Source organism: Xiphias gladius, chromosome 20 (assembly GCF_016859285.1).
Source record: "Xiphias gladius isolate SHS-SW01 ecotype Sanya breed wild chromosome 20, ASM1685928v1, whole genome shotgun sequence".
Taxonomy (NCBI): Eukaryota; Metazoa; Chordata; class Actinopteri; order Istiophoriformes; family Xiphiidae; genus Xiphias; species Xiphias gladius.
The window spans coordinates 21,644,350-21,660,324 of NC_053419.1; the positions used below are offsets into that span (position 1 = coordinate 21,644,350).

Consider the following 15,975-nt stretch of genomic DNA (forward strand, 5'->3'; position numbering starts at 1 on the left):
ACACCTGCTAAAGAGATAAAAAGGGCAGTGCTTTCTGTAGACTTGGTTTTTCTTTGTTCAAATCTTAGTTATCACTCTCCCACATCTTTTTTTCAATTACTATATGTTTTCTCTTCATATTAGCACACAGCTGTCACTATAACTTTCAACTGTAACTTTATTGTCTGACAGAACAGACACAGACATAATCATGAACAAGTAAGTGAGATTCATCAAACCTATAATGAAATGTTAAAGATATATAACAAACCCCCAGCAACCCATCCCACACACAAGCTTACATAAACCAATGTTCATAAATGACAGCATAACATAAAACCCTGTTTACATCCAGCGATCATCAACCCACCCTATCATCAAGGATTAAAACAAGATTAACACAGCTGTCCACCAATACTATGAATAAATCATATAACATACTGACATTGAAGGAGTACAAGTAAGCTGGATAAATTACGTGTCAAGAAAAGTTTACCAGTGGTTTTAAGACTACAGTCCTCCATGTGTTCTCCACTGGGTCCTAACACTTGTGCTCTTTGATGATTCACAAGTGACTTGAGTGAATGGATAACTTATTTTCATTTTTGTTTGTTTGTTTGTTTTGTTTGCTCTGTATAATTACAGTGGTGGGATGTAACTAAGTACATTTATTCCAGTACTGTGCTTAAGTCCAATTTTGAGGTACTTGTACTTGAGTATTTCTGATTTATGTTACTTCATATTTCTACTCCACATGGTACTTTTTCACTCCACAACATTGGTCTGACATTATATAGTTACTAAAACATGAAACACTGTTACAGACCAAACTACCACAAAATATATAAAAGTAGGTGATAATAGCCTCGCACTCCAGCAACTACAACATGAAAATGCCACATAACATGAATGCATCTGTTATATAAATCCAATAATATAATGCTCACCCCTGAAACTTTTCTAACTTTGCTGCATGAGTACTTTTACTTTTGATACGTTAAGTAAATTTTGTTGACAGTGTACTTTTACCTAAGCAACATTTTGAATACAGTTTTTTTTTTGTTTTTGTTTGTTTTTGCATTGTAGAGGGCTATTTGCACCACTGTATAAACATATTTGCAGGAAAAATGTAGCTAAATGTAGCCAAAAGGACCAGATGAGCCCCCCCAAAACCTGTCATTCTGATCCCAACGCTCGATAATCCACTCCGAAAGGATCGACTTATCTGCGAGCAGCTCGTCATCACTGACTTCCACCCGCACATCGTCCGCGCATTTATCTGAGTCACGTTAAGACTGAGTAATAACACAGCATCTACAGCCATGGCAGATCCAAGAGTACGGCAAATTAAGATCAAAACTGGCATCGTAAAGCGGTAAGGCTGGTTTTTTCCCCACCAGTTGTAGTCATTTTTGCATCACAAGGAAGCTTCTAATGTCAAAAGGGAGCTAGTTAGCTTAGCCGGGCGGAACTCTGGGCTCGACATGAAGCCAGGCCTCGCATGGGAGACTGTTTGCCCGGGAGGTTTTTAATTTTACTCCGCTGCTTTGTCGTGGCCTGCGGTCATTGACGAGATGGCTAGGCAGCATTCTTTTGTTTGCAGTAGTTATACTTCCTTGTTGTTTGACGCTACATAGGCAATGTTTCTGGTGTGATAACGAAAGCTCACTGGACTCTCGAAGACAGCGTAAATAAATAAATAAATAATGTTTAACTTGTAACGGTAGCTAACGTTGGTCGACTCATGCTAGAGCTAGTTAGCTAGCTAACACATTGCTGAGAACAAGTTGCATTTTGGCTCGTCTGTGAGGTAACGTCTGCTGCATTGTTGCTCAAACTGTCATATACACTCGTGGAAATGGTCACTCGTAGCCGAGTTCCTTTACATTTGATGATATGATATTTTATTAGCATTAGTGGTTGCAAACATAAAATAAACCATTGCTAGCCACAGTGATGCTCACATGGACATATCCGTGCTAACGTTAGATAAATACTGCTGTTTTTACCAAAGCCCTGTCTAGTTGTTGTTGTTTTTTAGCTCCATATAGCAAGACTTTTCCCCACCCAGTCTGAACCGATGGTAAACATTTGCGGTGATGTAGGGAATATCTGCACAGTCATGACGCAACAACAGGGGACCTCTCATTGTGTCCTGTTAAATGCTAGTTATGGCCTAGGTGGCAAGTCCTTCACATGGATGTGAGGCACACAAGTCATCCGATGAATACTTTTTATTTATTAATGAACTCCATACAAATTGAAGTAAACAAAACAAATCTAAATCAATTAGTATTTGCTGTGACCATCACTGCCTTTAGAACAACACCAGTTTTTTCAATGTACTTGGCAGGTAGGTTGTTCCAAGCATCTTGGAGAACTTGCCTCAGTTCTTCTGTGGATTTAGGCTGCCTCAGCATCCTCTGTGTCTTCATGTAATCCCACTCTGACTCTGATATCAGGACTCTGTTCGGGCCAGACCATCTGGTACAGGACTCCTTGTCCTTCTTGTCACAGAAGATAGTTCTTTATGACTCTGGCTGAATATTTGGGTCCGTTGTCCTGCTGCAGAGTGAATTTGGGACCGATCAGATGCCTTAAACTTTTTTACACTACTGTGCATCATAAGAATATCCTGTAAACTGTAAAATACAATCCCCTTACACTTTATCAGGTACATGTATACAATTAAGTATAGCACAATACAACAGATCTGCCACAAATTCTACATTTAGGAAGACTGCAGTGTGCAGTTTTTGTTGCGCTTTCAGAGAGGTGATAATTCACTATATGTTTATTATTGAGGTCATAGTAAGTGGTATTGTTGTACTGGACTGCATTATAATGAAAGATGGTCATAATATTTTTACGCCCTCATGTTTATAAACGGCATGAGCAAAACATTATAAAATCCTTCAACACCACTGCAAGCTACAACCTCAATAATAACCTCTGACAGTGCCAATCAAAATAAAGATCTTGGTAAAGGTAGAATTTATGGCTGAGCTGTTAGATTTTACATGTGTACCTAATAAAATGGCCACTGAGTCTATGACGCTTTTTTATTTCCCACACAAAAATAGGTTATTCTAATTCATTTGTAGTACCCTAACCGTATAATATGAACTTCTTTCACAAATTTTTTGACTACTTCTCTTGAATTTATCTGTACGGCAAGAGGATCACATCTATGCCAGGCTTATCAGGGCCATACTGTAAGCCTAAAAGAACACTAAAAACCCTTCTGAGGCCTTTTTTTTGGTGCATCTGATGTGGGGATAACACGTCAGCACCATCTGCAGGTTTGTTATATTGTGTTAAAATTATATTAATCTCCCATTTCTGTTCTCCTGGAGACAGGCAAGTCATGCAGTCATATTGTTTGTTTCAGTATATGCAAATTAAGTTGGCAGACCTCACTTGGTAGGGTGATATTAAAGGACTACAGTGAAGTGTGGGAATTCAAGTCATTAACTTGCACACACAAAGAAAATTGTAACACCTTTATGAGGTGATGTAATGCAATACAGTAGTCCTGCAGTAAATTTTAAGGGCTGCAATTAACAATTATTGTCATTATCTTTTAATCTGCCAATTATTTTTCAATTAATCGTTTAGTCTATTAAATGTAAAAAACTTGCGAAAAAATGCCCCTCAAAACTTACATTCCAAGCAATCTAAAAAGCCCCGTTTGGAAATATTTTGGATTTTGGTCAGTTGACGGCAAAGCTGCGGAATCTCGAGATAAAGTTGTATGCAAGCTATGCAAGCTATATCCAAAAAAAAAAGATATTCAAATGGTTCGAACCCATGTGTTGTTTTTTTTTAGTTTTTTTTTGTTTTTGTTTTAATTTTTTAGAAGGAATAGTCAAAGATAATTTTTGTCAATTTTGACAGTGCTAAATCAGATAATCAAAACTTGTACTGTAGAAAAATTCGGCTTGGTTTGTACATTATGTCTAGATAGATTTTGTATGCTACAGAACAGGCCTTTTGATTTAGGACCTTTTGAGCTCATCATCCAGTTTAAGCCATCCAATTGATAGACCTCGCATCCATTCTGATTTTGCATCTGAATTGTACAATGGCCAGATTTACCATGCTGGAGTAGAAAATATTGTAGGTATTATGAAGTGTGGTGCAGTGATGGGCTCAGTATAGTAGTCTGTATGATGGTCTGAGTGTATCTCTCGTCGATCAGGCAGACCTCTAATTCCCTCCTGTCAATGGTGTTTCTGTAATGTGTTATCGATTGTGTTTTGATGAGGGTCAGATTACTAACTGGCTCCCTGAGGTGGTAATGATGGAGGCTGGATTTCCCATAGAAGATAATGTCACTCAATGTCCAGTATAGAAAAAAGCAGTGCAGTAGTATCACTAGTGTACTTCATCATCCAGTACTGTCCCCAACTACTGTGCCGATGTTTTTGAGTATACTCTTTGAACATAAGGCAAGAGATAATACGTCTCGCCCCCTCTAGGCCAAAAGTACTGCCAAGACATGGACCCTTAATCAAGCTGTTAAGTTTAAATGTACAGACTGTCACTGCTTTCTGTCTCTTCATAATCTTGTGTCCCTCCCATCCAGTCTTTTTCCCATCTCTCTCTCCTTTTTCTCTCCTCTTGCCTTCTTCATTCCCTTCTCCCTTTTATATATTGGAGTTTAGAGGAAAGCTGCCTGCTCTTTTAGCCAGGCCTATTTCCAGTGGCTTTTGCACATTCCAGTCAGTGGCTTTCTGCCCTAGCGAGGCGGATACCCTTAATAAAATGACAACAGTAATTTGCCTTTGTCATTCCGGTCCCAGCACAGACTACATCGTGGCTCAAAAATACAGTGCTAGAAGAGGCGGCCGAATGTGTGTGTGTCGGCTGACTCTAATTCCCTTTTTTTCTATTTTCCAGAGAGCTGCCTTTTCCATTAAGCCTGAGGTGGCAGGTCTATTTAAAACCAGCCACGACCCCACCCCTCATTCACACAGCGCTCCAAGCCTGGGAGAAATAAGAAATTAACATCAGGACTGGAAAGGGAGGAATGGACATTTTGTTATTAGACTGTCCTTCAGTTTTATTCAAATTATTCCAGCCTTCCTTCCTCCATCTTTTCCCCTCTTTGCCACTTTCTTTTACTCTAAACAGGTGACATCACTCATTCTGCATCAAGAATGAGAGTGGAAGGCAGGGAGCTGCTATTGCATATGGTGCCTGTTTAAAAGCCTCTTGATGGAACTGTATTAGAATAAGTGGTAATTGATGTAAAATATGACAGAGTGCTGTTGGCTTCCTTGGCTAAGCAAGGAGTAGTGCAACACAGAGGGAAGGGTCTCCAGTAATGTAAATGATTAATGAAGGATCACTCACTTATGCACACGCAGCTGATTTTATGAAAAATGAAATTTGTGTTGTCATTCCAATAAGCAGGCACAGCCGGAAAAGGACTATTAGTTGGGAATCATTATCAATAGTGATATTTTCAAACTCCATTATGCCAATCAGGGTCGGAATCTGTTTAATAGATTTTGTTCCATTTGGCCCGTAATTGATAAATAATCAAAATTTATCAATGTAGTCAAGCCTATTTTCACTAACAATCAAGGAAAAGAGGCCCATTTACCACCTGACTTGGTCCAAATTAGGGACTAAATTGATGATCAATTAATCTCTAAAAAGGAGGTGTGTGTGTGTGTGTGTGTGAGAGGCGATAGAGATGGATAAAGGAGTCAGATAAGCATGGTGGTAAGGTGCAAGCAGGAAGGCATGGTAAAGTTAACAAGGAGAGCAAAAGGTTTTTTATTTGTCTGGCTGCTGCATGTTTACTCAACACTGGAAAAAGTAGAGAAACTGGCATGCGGCCTACAGTGTCCGTTTATGTTGGAACTCAGTGTTAACAATTGAAAATTAAGAAATTCTGAAATTCACCTATCTGAAAAGTATATTGGTAACAACAAATTAATTAAGAATTTACTTTGTTTCACAGTAGGACTGGTCAAGAAAAGGGTTTGCTGAATTACATTGATCAAACTCATTCAATTAAACAAATCATCAGTGTTGTGGAAGTTATTGTGAATTGTGTTCCTGCAAAGTCTTGCCTTGAGTATTTTGGAAGAACAAATTAAATTTAATCAATAAGAGTCAGAGTTATCTAAAGGCACTGAATATTTTCACACGGCTGAATTAAGGGGAAATAAGCAAAATACATACAGTTGGGTCCATAAGTATTTGGACAGTAACAACATAAAATTTTGCCTCTGTACCCCACCACAGTGGATCTGAAATGAAGCCATCAGGATGTGATTGAAGTGTAAACGTTAAGCTTTAATTCAAGGGGTTAACAAAAATATCGCATTAACCATTTAGGAATTACAGCCATTTTTATACATATAATCCCTTATTTTCAGAGGTTTCAAAAGTAATTGGACAATTGACTGATAATCGGTTTCATGGCCAGGTGTGGCCTGTTCCCTCTTTATTTAATGACAAAGCAGATAAAAGGTCTGGAGTTGATTCCACACGTTGAATATTCATTTGGTAGCTGTTCAGTGGAACTTTGAATATGCGGTCCAAAGACATGTTGATGCAAGTGAAGGACGCCATCATTAGGCTGAAAAAATAAAACAAATTTGTTAGACAGATGGCAGAAGCAATAATTTAGTACATTCTTAAAATGAACGAATGTACTGGCAAGCTCAGCAACACCAAAAGGCCTGGAAGACCATTAAAGTGGATGATCGCATAATTCTTTCCTTGGTGGGAAAAAAACCCTTCACAACATCTAGCCAGGTCAAGAACACTTTCAAGGAGGCAGACATATCATTGTCAAAGTCTACAATCAAGAGACGCCGTCATGAATGTAAATACAGAGTTTTTACCACAAGGTGCAAACCATTGGTAACAGTCAAGAACAGAAAGGCCATATTAGATTTTGCCAGAAAAAATCTGAAAAAAACGGCCTAGGTCTGGAACCAGATGCATTGGGCAGATTAAAACAAGATGAACCTCTACCAGAATGATGGGAAGAGAAGAGTATGGATAAGGAAAGGAACGGCTCATGATCAAAAGCCAACAAATCATCTGTCAAACATGGTGGAGGCAGTCTTATGGCATGAGCATGTATGGCTGCCAGTGGAACTGGGTCACTGGTGTTTATTGATGATGAACCACTGATGGAAGTAGCAGGGTGAATTCTGAAGTGTATAGGGCTATACTATCTCCTCAGATGTAGCCAAATGGTGCAAAACTAATAGGAAAGTGCTTCACAGTACGGATGGATAGTGACCCTAAACATAATGGGGAGGAGGACAACTAAAGTGAAGGATCACAGAATTCTTTCCTTGATGAGGAAAAGAACTGGAATATTCTTCAATCCCCAAGTCAGTTACCTGACGTCAACCCAATTGAACAGGTTTTTCACTTACTGAAGACAAAACTGAGGGCTTAAAGACCCACAAATGAGCAGCAACCGTAGGCGGCTGCAGTAAAGCCCTGGCAAACCATCTCAAGGGAGGAGACTCAGCATTTGGTGATGTCCATGGGTTCCAAACTTCAGGCAGTCATTGGCTGCAAATGATTTCCATCTAAGTATTAAAAATAATCCTTATATTTATAAGTAACTTGTTTTTTTTTTTACTTTTGAGCCTCTGAAAATGGAGGGACTGTATAAAAATGGCTGTAATTTCTAAACAGCTATTGTGATATTTTATAAATTATTGTAAGTCTAATTCAAACTAAAATAAGCAAGGAAAAAGTTAAGACAGCAATTAATTAAAGAACCTATTTACTGTACCAATCTTTTTTTTTTTTTTTTTTTTACACATTTTGGATAAATTACTTGTGCTAATGTGTTACCATCTGGTTCATGTTCTCTTTTATGGCACTTGTAGTCAAAAACATAAGAATCATGGATACTTAAATGAATAGTGTAGATAGACTAGTCTGTGGTGTAAATAGAAATGGTAAAAAAATAGACTATTTGGATCTTTGACATTCTGGGCTGTGGAGACATAGACAGTGTCTTCAGTGTTGTATTTGGCCAAAGATTCTAAATAGTTTTAAGTGATGCACTCATGTAATGATCAGATGTTCAAGTAAACGTACCTACAGTTTGTAACATAGCCTTGAACTGTTTACAAGTTTCTACAATTACAAGGACTCATAAGGAAAATGTAAGAAATTAATTTTTAAGGACAGTGTCATATATATATATATATATATAATTCCATTTTTTCTTGCAGTTGAATCCCTAAAAGCTCCATTTTAAAGAACAACCCCCCCATCATCACTCATCACAAGAAGGTTTTTATAAATTCCCAGAGTGTTAGACATTATCTTTATCCATTCAACCTTCTCCAGAAATGTTCAAATTAAACAAAAATATCCTATAAAACATAAATTTACTCATTTAAAAATATATTATCCACATGCAGTATGAAATCTATGTAATATATCCAGTCTAATTTGATTATCAATCCAATACCATTATTGCCCATTGCTGGTACCTCTCCACTAAGAATCGCTCAGTTGTTTTGTCTTATTGCTATTAAAGCAGCTGATTTGATATGTAATGATAATTTATCAAATGAAAATGTGAAAAACATTGTGACAATGTGAAAGCAGTTGCTTCATATTGATGAACCTACAAAGAATTGTCAGCTGAGTCTGCACCTCCTCTCAGCTTTATGGAGCTTGATAGTGAGATTCAGGTCAGCGTTTATTTTTCTGTACCACAACTTCACTGTTTTGGTTCACTCTCACCGCTCTCATAGCATCGTCGTATGCGGTTTTCAGAGGAAAAGCTCTAAAAAGCCACCGTCAACTACCTGCTCAGCATCAACCGCACACATACACAGTGAGATACCAGCTGATGAACATAGTGGAGCATTCAGCAGCTAAAGAGACAGTTATTTTCCTCAGCAGGAGGTAGGGACCAAAAACTGAGCTAAAAGAGAGTGAATATTGGACCTACATTCATCAGGTGGACACAAATAAATAATAATTTTGATGTGTAAATAAGCACCTGTTTGCTAACTACTTTGCCATACTAACCTAAAAGGGGATAATGTTATTTCCGTGCTAACGACTTGTTTCTTATGAAAGCATATTGATTTTTCCATTTTATTTATGTCTCTGTGTTATGGCCTAGCAGTTTTTTTTGAAACAGCTGGCACAATAGTTTACACGTAGAAGATAGCACAGATGCTTTTGATTGGACTGACCTTTTGAAAGACTTGTAAATTTTTTATAAATGTGCATGGATGTGTCCAAAGGAGCGATCAAGCAGCTGTATTTTATAAATAATGTAGTGTAATAGTGAGTGTTTGTTCTGGATATAAAACATTTTTCATGCAAATACATCTGTAGAAGTTGATTTTAGATCACCGTATAAATAGTAAGCTACATTTCATATCAAAGCATAATTTGAGGCTGATATCCACTTGGATACCAGTATTCTGTGGGCCCTGCAGCAGTGAGAAGGAATGATGTGTTCACTGGTTGTTATATGGAGGTGTGTGTCTTGCCATCCTACGGGAGATGATCTCACTGTGTCCCCTCAGTCAGAGAAACGTTGGAGAGAATGAGGATAGATGGCCTTGTCTGTGAAAGATGACCATCACACCCGCCTTTTCATGGTTCGGCCTATATTATCTGTCTGGGAGGCTGTGCATTTATGTTTCATGTTTGATAGAACAACACCTGTGTCACTACCTTAAACTATGAACTGTATTTTCCTCTCTTCCTGTTCTCTGCAGGCTGGCGAAAGAGGAGATTGCGTACATAACTGAGGCAAAGCAGCAGGAGGAGAAGATTGAGCGCCTGAAAGCAGAGGCAGGAGATGATTATGTCATCAAGAAACAGGTACGTGGGTCCTATCTTTGGCTTCTTAGATACTGTACAACAATTACGTGTCTTAATTTGAAAACTTTGCATTATACATTTATCACCAACTGTTATGATGCTGTAGTAAGTGAAAGGGGTTTTTGCTCTCCCGTAGTTAGGAAGTGAATTGTATGTCGATGACTTGAGTAGCCCCATATTCATGTAATGAGGTCAGTCCACAGTGATAATGAAGAATTAGGTTTTGAGAGGAGAATCATTAGTGATTTTGTAATTTGCTTGATGCAGATGTAATTATATCATGTTACTTTGGAGGAGTTTGATAATTACTGACACATGCTGGTAATTTAGTGTCCCTAACAGATCACTGGCCCATATCCTGCTCTCCATTCTCTCTCACTATGCCTGCAGCCCTCCATCATTTTCCTGTCCACTTGAGAAAGCAGTACAGGGTGTGCAAATTTGTGTGATACAAATGTTGGTAGCTTGCTTGATGTCTTGGTAGCATCTTAAACACTAACTTTATCTGTATGTGGATACTTCTGTGTGGTTTTTTCTTTTTCCTTTTTTTTTTTTTTTTTTAAAATAACATTTCAAATTGACTGAAATGAAAAATGAAAACAGAAAACCTAAAGATAGGGTCATCAATTTACACAGACAGATACATTGGTACAGTTCATTACACAGGGATATGGGGCAAAAAGGTGAAATAAAGAAGAATGTTAAATAAAAGACATTAATCACTGTTTGTTTCCTGAGAATAAAAATTTCATTTCACACAGCATTATTAGCCATGCCCATGGTGTGGCTTTGTGGTTGGCAATGTTCATCTGTAAGTCAGTCCACCACTTTGGTCCAGACTGAAAAGTCTCAACAACTATTAGAATGAAAATTTTGTACTGACCTTGATGAGAGAGGATGGATCCTAATAACTTTGGTGATCCCCTGATGGTGATCTCTTAATTTTTCATCAAGCGCCATCATCAGGTGAAAATCTCCGTTTGTCCACTACTTTCGGTTGTAAGCGTGCTGATGGTAGCATTTAACTCAAAGCACCGCTGTACCTAAGTAAAGCTTCATAGAGGTGCTAGCATGGACCTATGTCTTTCTGTATTTACAGGCTGTAAGTTGTAGTTGACCATGTCTCTGAAAACATCCAAAAGAAGGGGGTTTCACTTGCAGCCATAAATATCTTGAGCAGGCCAATATTACATGCGCACAGACGTTTTAGGCATTTCTCCAAAGAGAGAGAAACAAAACATCAATACTAAAGCTCAGTATCATTGAAATTAAATGCCCCACTGTGTCCCAGAAAAGCTGAGTTCATGGACAGTAACAAAATATGTGGTCATGGTCCACAAGTACTGAGCCACACTTCCTCCAGCAAGTTAATTTGGGTTTCACTTCTACATGTTTCAGGCAGGAGTTGCTGTGGAGACACCACATCTCATTATGTCTACGGGTAGCATTAAAATTCTGTGTGTGTTTTGTTTTGTTTGTTCATTCATAGAGCGGTGGCTCAGGCTGAGCTGCAGGCTTGGCTGGTGTTAAATGGGGAGATTGGGAGGCCAGATGGATTATGGTTGGAGATGAGAGGTCTGAGGCAGGATGGATTAGAGGTTTTTATTTTAATGGAATCAATACGCTGTAAGTGTCATCTTTGTCCGGCGCTGATGGGATCATTCCACTGCACTGGGAGGGCACCATGACTTTTCTCTGTTTCAGCACTCCTCCGCTTAGTCTTGCTCACCTTGTCACATCTACATGGCAACCAGCTCGACTAGTTGTCTACTGTCTTTCAGTATGTCAGTTAGTCTTCCAGCCTGCCTGTGCATGAGTTCATCTGAGCGCCTGTTAGTGTGCATAGCCGTGTAATGTACATGTGTGTAACTGAGTCCATGTTTTGACTTTTCAGCTCGACAGAGGGCTAGGTGAGGAAGCATCTGTCATGAGTGAGTGTGTCTGACAGCGTTAGCCAACTCTTCTCTGCTCTTTAGGGTGCCAGCTGGGGGAATTCCACATTAGCCGTGGCTGTGAAAGTTCCCCGGGCTGTAACACAGTTTCACTCCAGGCGTAGTAATACCTCTTTACGCCTGATCACATTGCCCTCGGTTCAGGGTTTCTTCATTCATTCAGGTGTACAGTCAGATCGAGGTGGTCCCCTGCTGCCCAACTCCCTGCCCGATCGATAACTCAATAACATTTTTCATACCGCCGGCTTGTTGGGAGATGTTAACCACAGCAGAGTGTATGTGGGACACCCTGCACGTTATTGTCAGGAACAAGGCTTCAGCGAATGAATATTCCTGTATCTGGCTGTTTAAATTAATGTTCTAAACTTGAAAAATACATGTTCAGTAATGTGCTGATTTTTGTGAAGACGGGTAATGAAAAATGATAACAGCAGGGTACTCTGATTAATAAAAATGATGATGGCACTGATGTGGTCTCTGTGTGGTTTCAGATGGAGGTGTTGCAGGAGTCCAGAATGATGATCCCAGACTGCCACCGCCGTCTGGCCATAGCACACGCAGATCTGCTTCAGTTACTAGTACGTAACACTCTTGGGTCACCATTAAGTGGAAGTGTAAAAACGATTTTTCATCTCACAACAGCACAAAACTGTACTGATGAAACTTAGTCCATTTAAATTGTTACTATAACTAATTTATGGCCTTGTTGAAAAACTGCATGGTGTGACTGTATTATAGGCACATGGTGACAGAAATAACAATTTTTTGTAAATCTACTCTAAAACTGCGCTCGGTTTGCACACAAACTGGTTTGCTCTTTGCCATCCAGTGGGCTGTCTTTTAGTCCTTTTTCTGCTTCTACAGGAAGGTAGGAAGTAGTTCCAGATCAGCTTTGTGGTGCTTTTACAAGGCTGATCTGGAACCTACAGGCGTAAGGAGGCGAGACTAGGCATAACTAACTGCTTGTACTTTGATTTTGGAGGACGGGTAAAGATTATAATAAATGTTATATAAATATAAGTAAAGAGGTATGAACAGTTTTTTGCCACTATTGCCAGGAAAACATCAAAACCAGCTGACAGATGCAAAACCCTAACACACTGTTGTCTTTTAAAGTTGTCATGGCTCTTGACATCTAACATCAAATATGCTGCAAAACCGAAATGATGAGCATAAAGAGGCTAAAATGTTCCGTAGAGCTGCATTTAGTGAGTTTGTGTTTGGATTTCAGTTTAATGTCAGATTTAGGCAAACACTCCCATAGACACAGATAATGAAAGAAAAACCAACCAGACAACAAAACGACATTACATTATTGTTGCTGTCTTGATAGCTAGCTTCCATGAATGCAGTACTATTAACAAGGCAACACATGAAGACATTTCCCAATGCACCTACCTTTTATTGATGGGTTCTCAATACACATGAAAAACTATATTTCTTGTCAAATGACTTTAAAGTATTTTGAATAGAAAAGACCGTAACGCCAAAGATGGCGGTTGTAAGACACATATCCTGCCCCCCACCGAGTCTATACATGCGGTTTTTATGTACACTGAGAGTGAAGTTATGGCTGTCTCCCCCTTGATTTAGAAAAGGGCCTGTTCTAGTTAGCCCGAGACAACTGCCCGGGGACGTTCCCAAGATGGCTGCCGAGCGGCGGGACTTGCCTATAAGGACTTTGGTTGAACTTCCAATGCTCCAACACTACTCATACCAATTTATACCAAAAACCATATTAGTCATTTCATTCCTATTGGTATCTTGCCATAGAGATGTGTTCCATTTTTATTTGGCAAAAAATGTCTGCCACTTAGATTTCTGCTTTCACCCAAATACATTGGAGCTGAATGGGATTTGTGGTGCTCAAATAAAAAATTGTATGCTGCACAACAGCAACATGTCTTTCTAGAAACAATGCCACAGTTACTTGTAGGGATGGAGTTCAGTAGCATTTTATCAAATACAGGCCCTTTGGAATCCCTTATTGAATCTTTTTAAGTAGTTTGTTTGGTGGGGAATAAAGACATCTGTTAGTTTATGATAACACACTGTTTTTATTTCACTCAGCTGCAATATCAAAACAAATTTCAACTGTTTCTGCGAAATTAAAACTATAGTAAAATCTACAGTAAACTACAGTAATTAACCATCTTAACATAAATCATGGGCATTCTGCTGGGCTGAAGGGTCGTAGGGCTTTCAGCACATATTTTATCTACTCTGTTGCGTTCAGGAACCCTGCCCTGACCCATTTCTTTCTTTTGCTGTGAGGGGAAAACGGCCTTTGCTTCTCACTTGGGGAAGAGCAAATGCCTGTGTTGCAGATGCCGAAGCTGTAGAAGATAAATTATAAACAACACAGTAAAAATCGTACGAATTCTACTTTTATCATTCAGTGAAGATCAATGAAAGAATCACTGATATTTTGCATGCACTATGCAGTTAAGATTGCCTGAAGGCGGAACACGCCGTTTCACTGATTACAGCTCACAGAATCCGAACGGTCACCGAATACAGCGTAACACCGGTGGTAGGCTGAGGCGGTGCGCTCGTCCTCCTCTTGGCTTGTCGTCCCTCGCGCAAATATTACATCTCGAAGTTGTTTTATCGACTTGGAACTCTTAAGCCAGTCGGCCATGTTGGTTTTCTCACATGAGCCTTGGATAGTGGGCAGAAGGAGCTAACCTGCAATTAGCAACATGACAACTTCCCTATCACTCATCCTCCCTTCCTCCTTTAGACAGACATGCGCATACGTGCACGCTCATCAGAGTTCATTAGCAGCGCTGTCACTGCGGTGACCACCACAGGAGCTCACACTCACTTGATGGACACCATACAGTCACGTTTTTCACCTGGTCCAGCCCTTTACTACTAAATTTAGATCCCAGTAACACGATACTGACTGGAATATGACCTCAAGCATGAAGTTTTATGATGACAATGAAATGACATGCAAACAGGTTTGTTCAAATATGTTTTTTACGTTGATAGTTCTGCAAAAAAGTGGAAGACTTCTGGATTTATTCTTGTTAAGCCATCTGTAATTCCTCATTTTGGGTATAGGAGATGGCAGCATTTCTCTAAAATAGCATCAAAACAAAACTCTGTGTTTATGTGTGTGTGTGTGTGTGTGTGTGTGTGTGTGTGTGTGTGTGTGTGTGTGTCTTTCCAGGAAACAGAAGAGGATTTGGCTGAATCGGAGGAGTACAAACTGGCTAGGAACGTATTGGACTCAGTGAAGCTTGAAGGATGATTTCTGATCTGCTTCTGTTCTCACTGAGATTCACTTGCTTAAATGTTCATTCCTTTCATCAGGCCTTGTTTGGAGCCATTGACGCAAACTGAACACATTCAAAGTCTCTGTTGTTGATGTAATTATTTCTACTGTTTACTGTTAACATGCCACCACATTTGGTAATGCTTCTCCGCTGTGTGTAAAATCCCACCAGAATATCATAAACTTTGAGTTTATTTCAGTAGAGGAGTGGAGGCTTTTTGTCATATTAATACACAGCCCAGACTTCATAGACATGATTAAATACACACACACATATATCTTTTATCTATTTGTAATTACCATCAATTTTAATGATATGGATCCACTGTTGGCTTGATTTGAATTGGTCACCACTGTAGACACAAAAACAAATCCAGATCACTGCAGAAGCTCCAGTGTTTTATGAAGTGACAGTTTTTGTTTTTTTTTAATTCATGTTGCTTTCGTTTTATTTATGCATCTGAAGCTTGCAGGACCTTAATTGGCTCTAACCCTTGATGCTGAGATATCCCAGAATACTAACAAAAGCTGCAATTAACAATTATTTTCAGTATCAATTAATATGTCAATTTTTCTTTTGATTAATCGATTAATTGTTTATTCTGCTATATGTCAGCAGGTACTGCAAAATACCCATCACAAGTTTCTAATAGTCCAAAAAACCCAAAGATACTTAATTTACAATGTCATCAACCTACTGAAAGGTAGCAAATTACCATATGTGGCTTTTTTTTGCTTGAAAAATGGCTTAAAACACTTCATCGCTTATCAAAATTGTTGGATTTTTTTTTCCTTCCATGGATTAATCAGCTAATAATTTCGACACAAATACTAACCGATGGATTTACTTGCACAGTGTACTCGCCTGCTGCTATTCCTGTTAACAGCAGCCAAATGAATTGTGTGTGTGTG

General features: G+C 39.0%; 1 protein-coding gene across 1 annotated transcript; it reads left to right on the plus strand.

Moving 5' to 3' along the window:
* Positions 1 to 1,191: 1,191 nt before the first annotated feature.
* tbca (tubulin cofactor a) lies at positions 1,192 to 15,262 on the plus strand. The gene is made up of 4 exons (XM_040157538.1): positions 1,192 to 1,354; positions 9,723 to 9,828; positions 12,272 to 12,358; positions 14,959 to 15,262. The coding sequence occupies exons 1-4, from the start codon at positions 1,302 to 1,304 to the stop codon at positions 15,037 to 15,039; spliced, it is 327 nt and encodes a 108-aa protein (XP_040013472.1). The 5' UTR covers positions 1,192 to 1,301; the 3' UTR covers positions 15,040 to 15,262.
* Positions 15,263 to 15,975: the final 713 nt, after the last annotated feature.

Excerpts from the sequence above, each read along its gene's own strand:
- tbca (XM_040157538.1), top strand. The coding sequence starts at position 1,302 with ATGGCAGATCCAAGAGTACGGCAAATTAAGATCAAAACTGGCATCGTA. Across the intron at positions 9,829-12,271 it reads ATTATGTCATCAAGAAACAG|ATGGAGGTGTTGCAGGAGTC; the intron begins GTACGTGGGTCC and ends GTGTGGTTTCAG. Across the intron at positions 12,359-14,958 it reads CAGATCTGCTTCAGTTACTA|GAAACAGAAGAGGATTTGGC; the intron begins GTACGTAACACT and ends GTGTCTTTCCAG.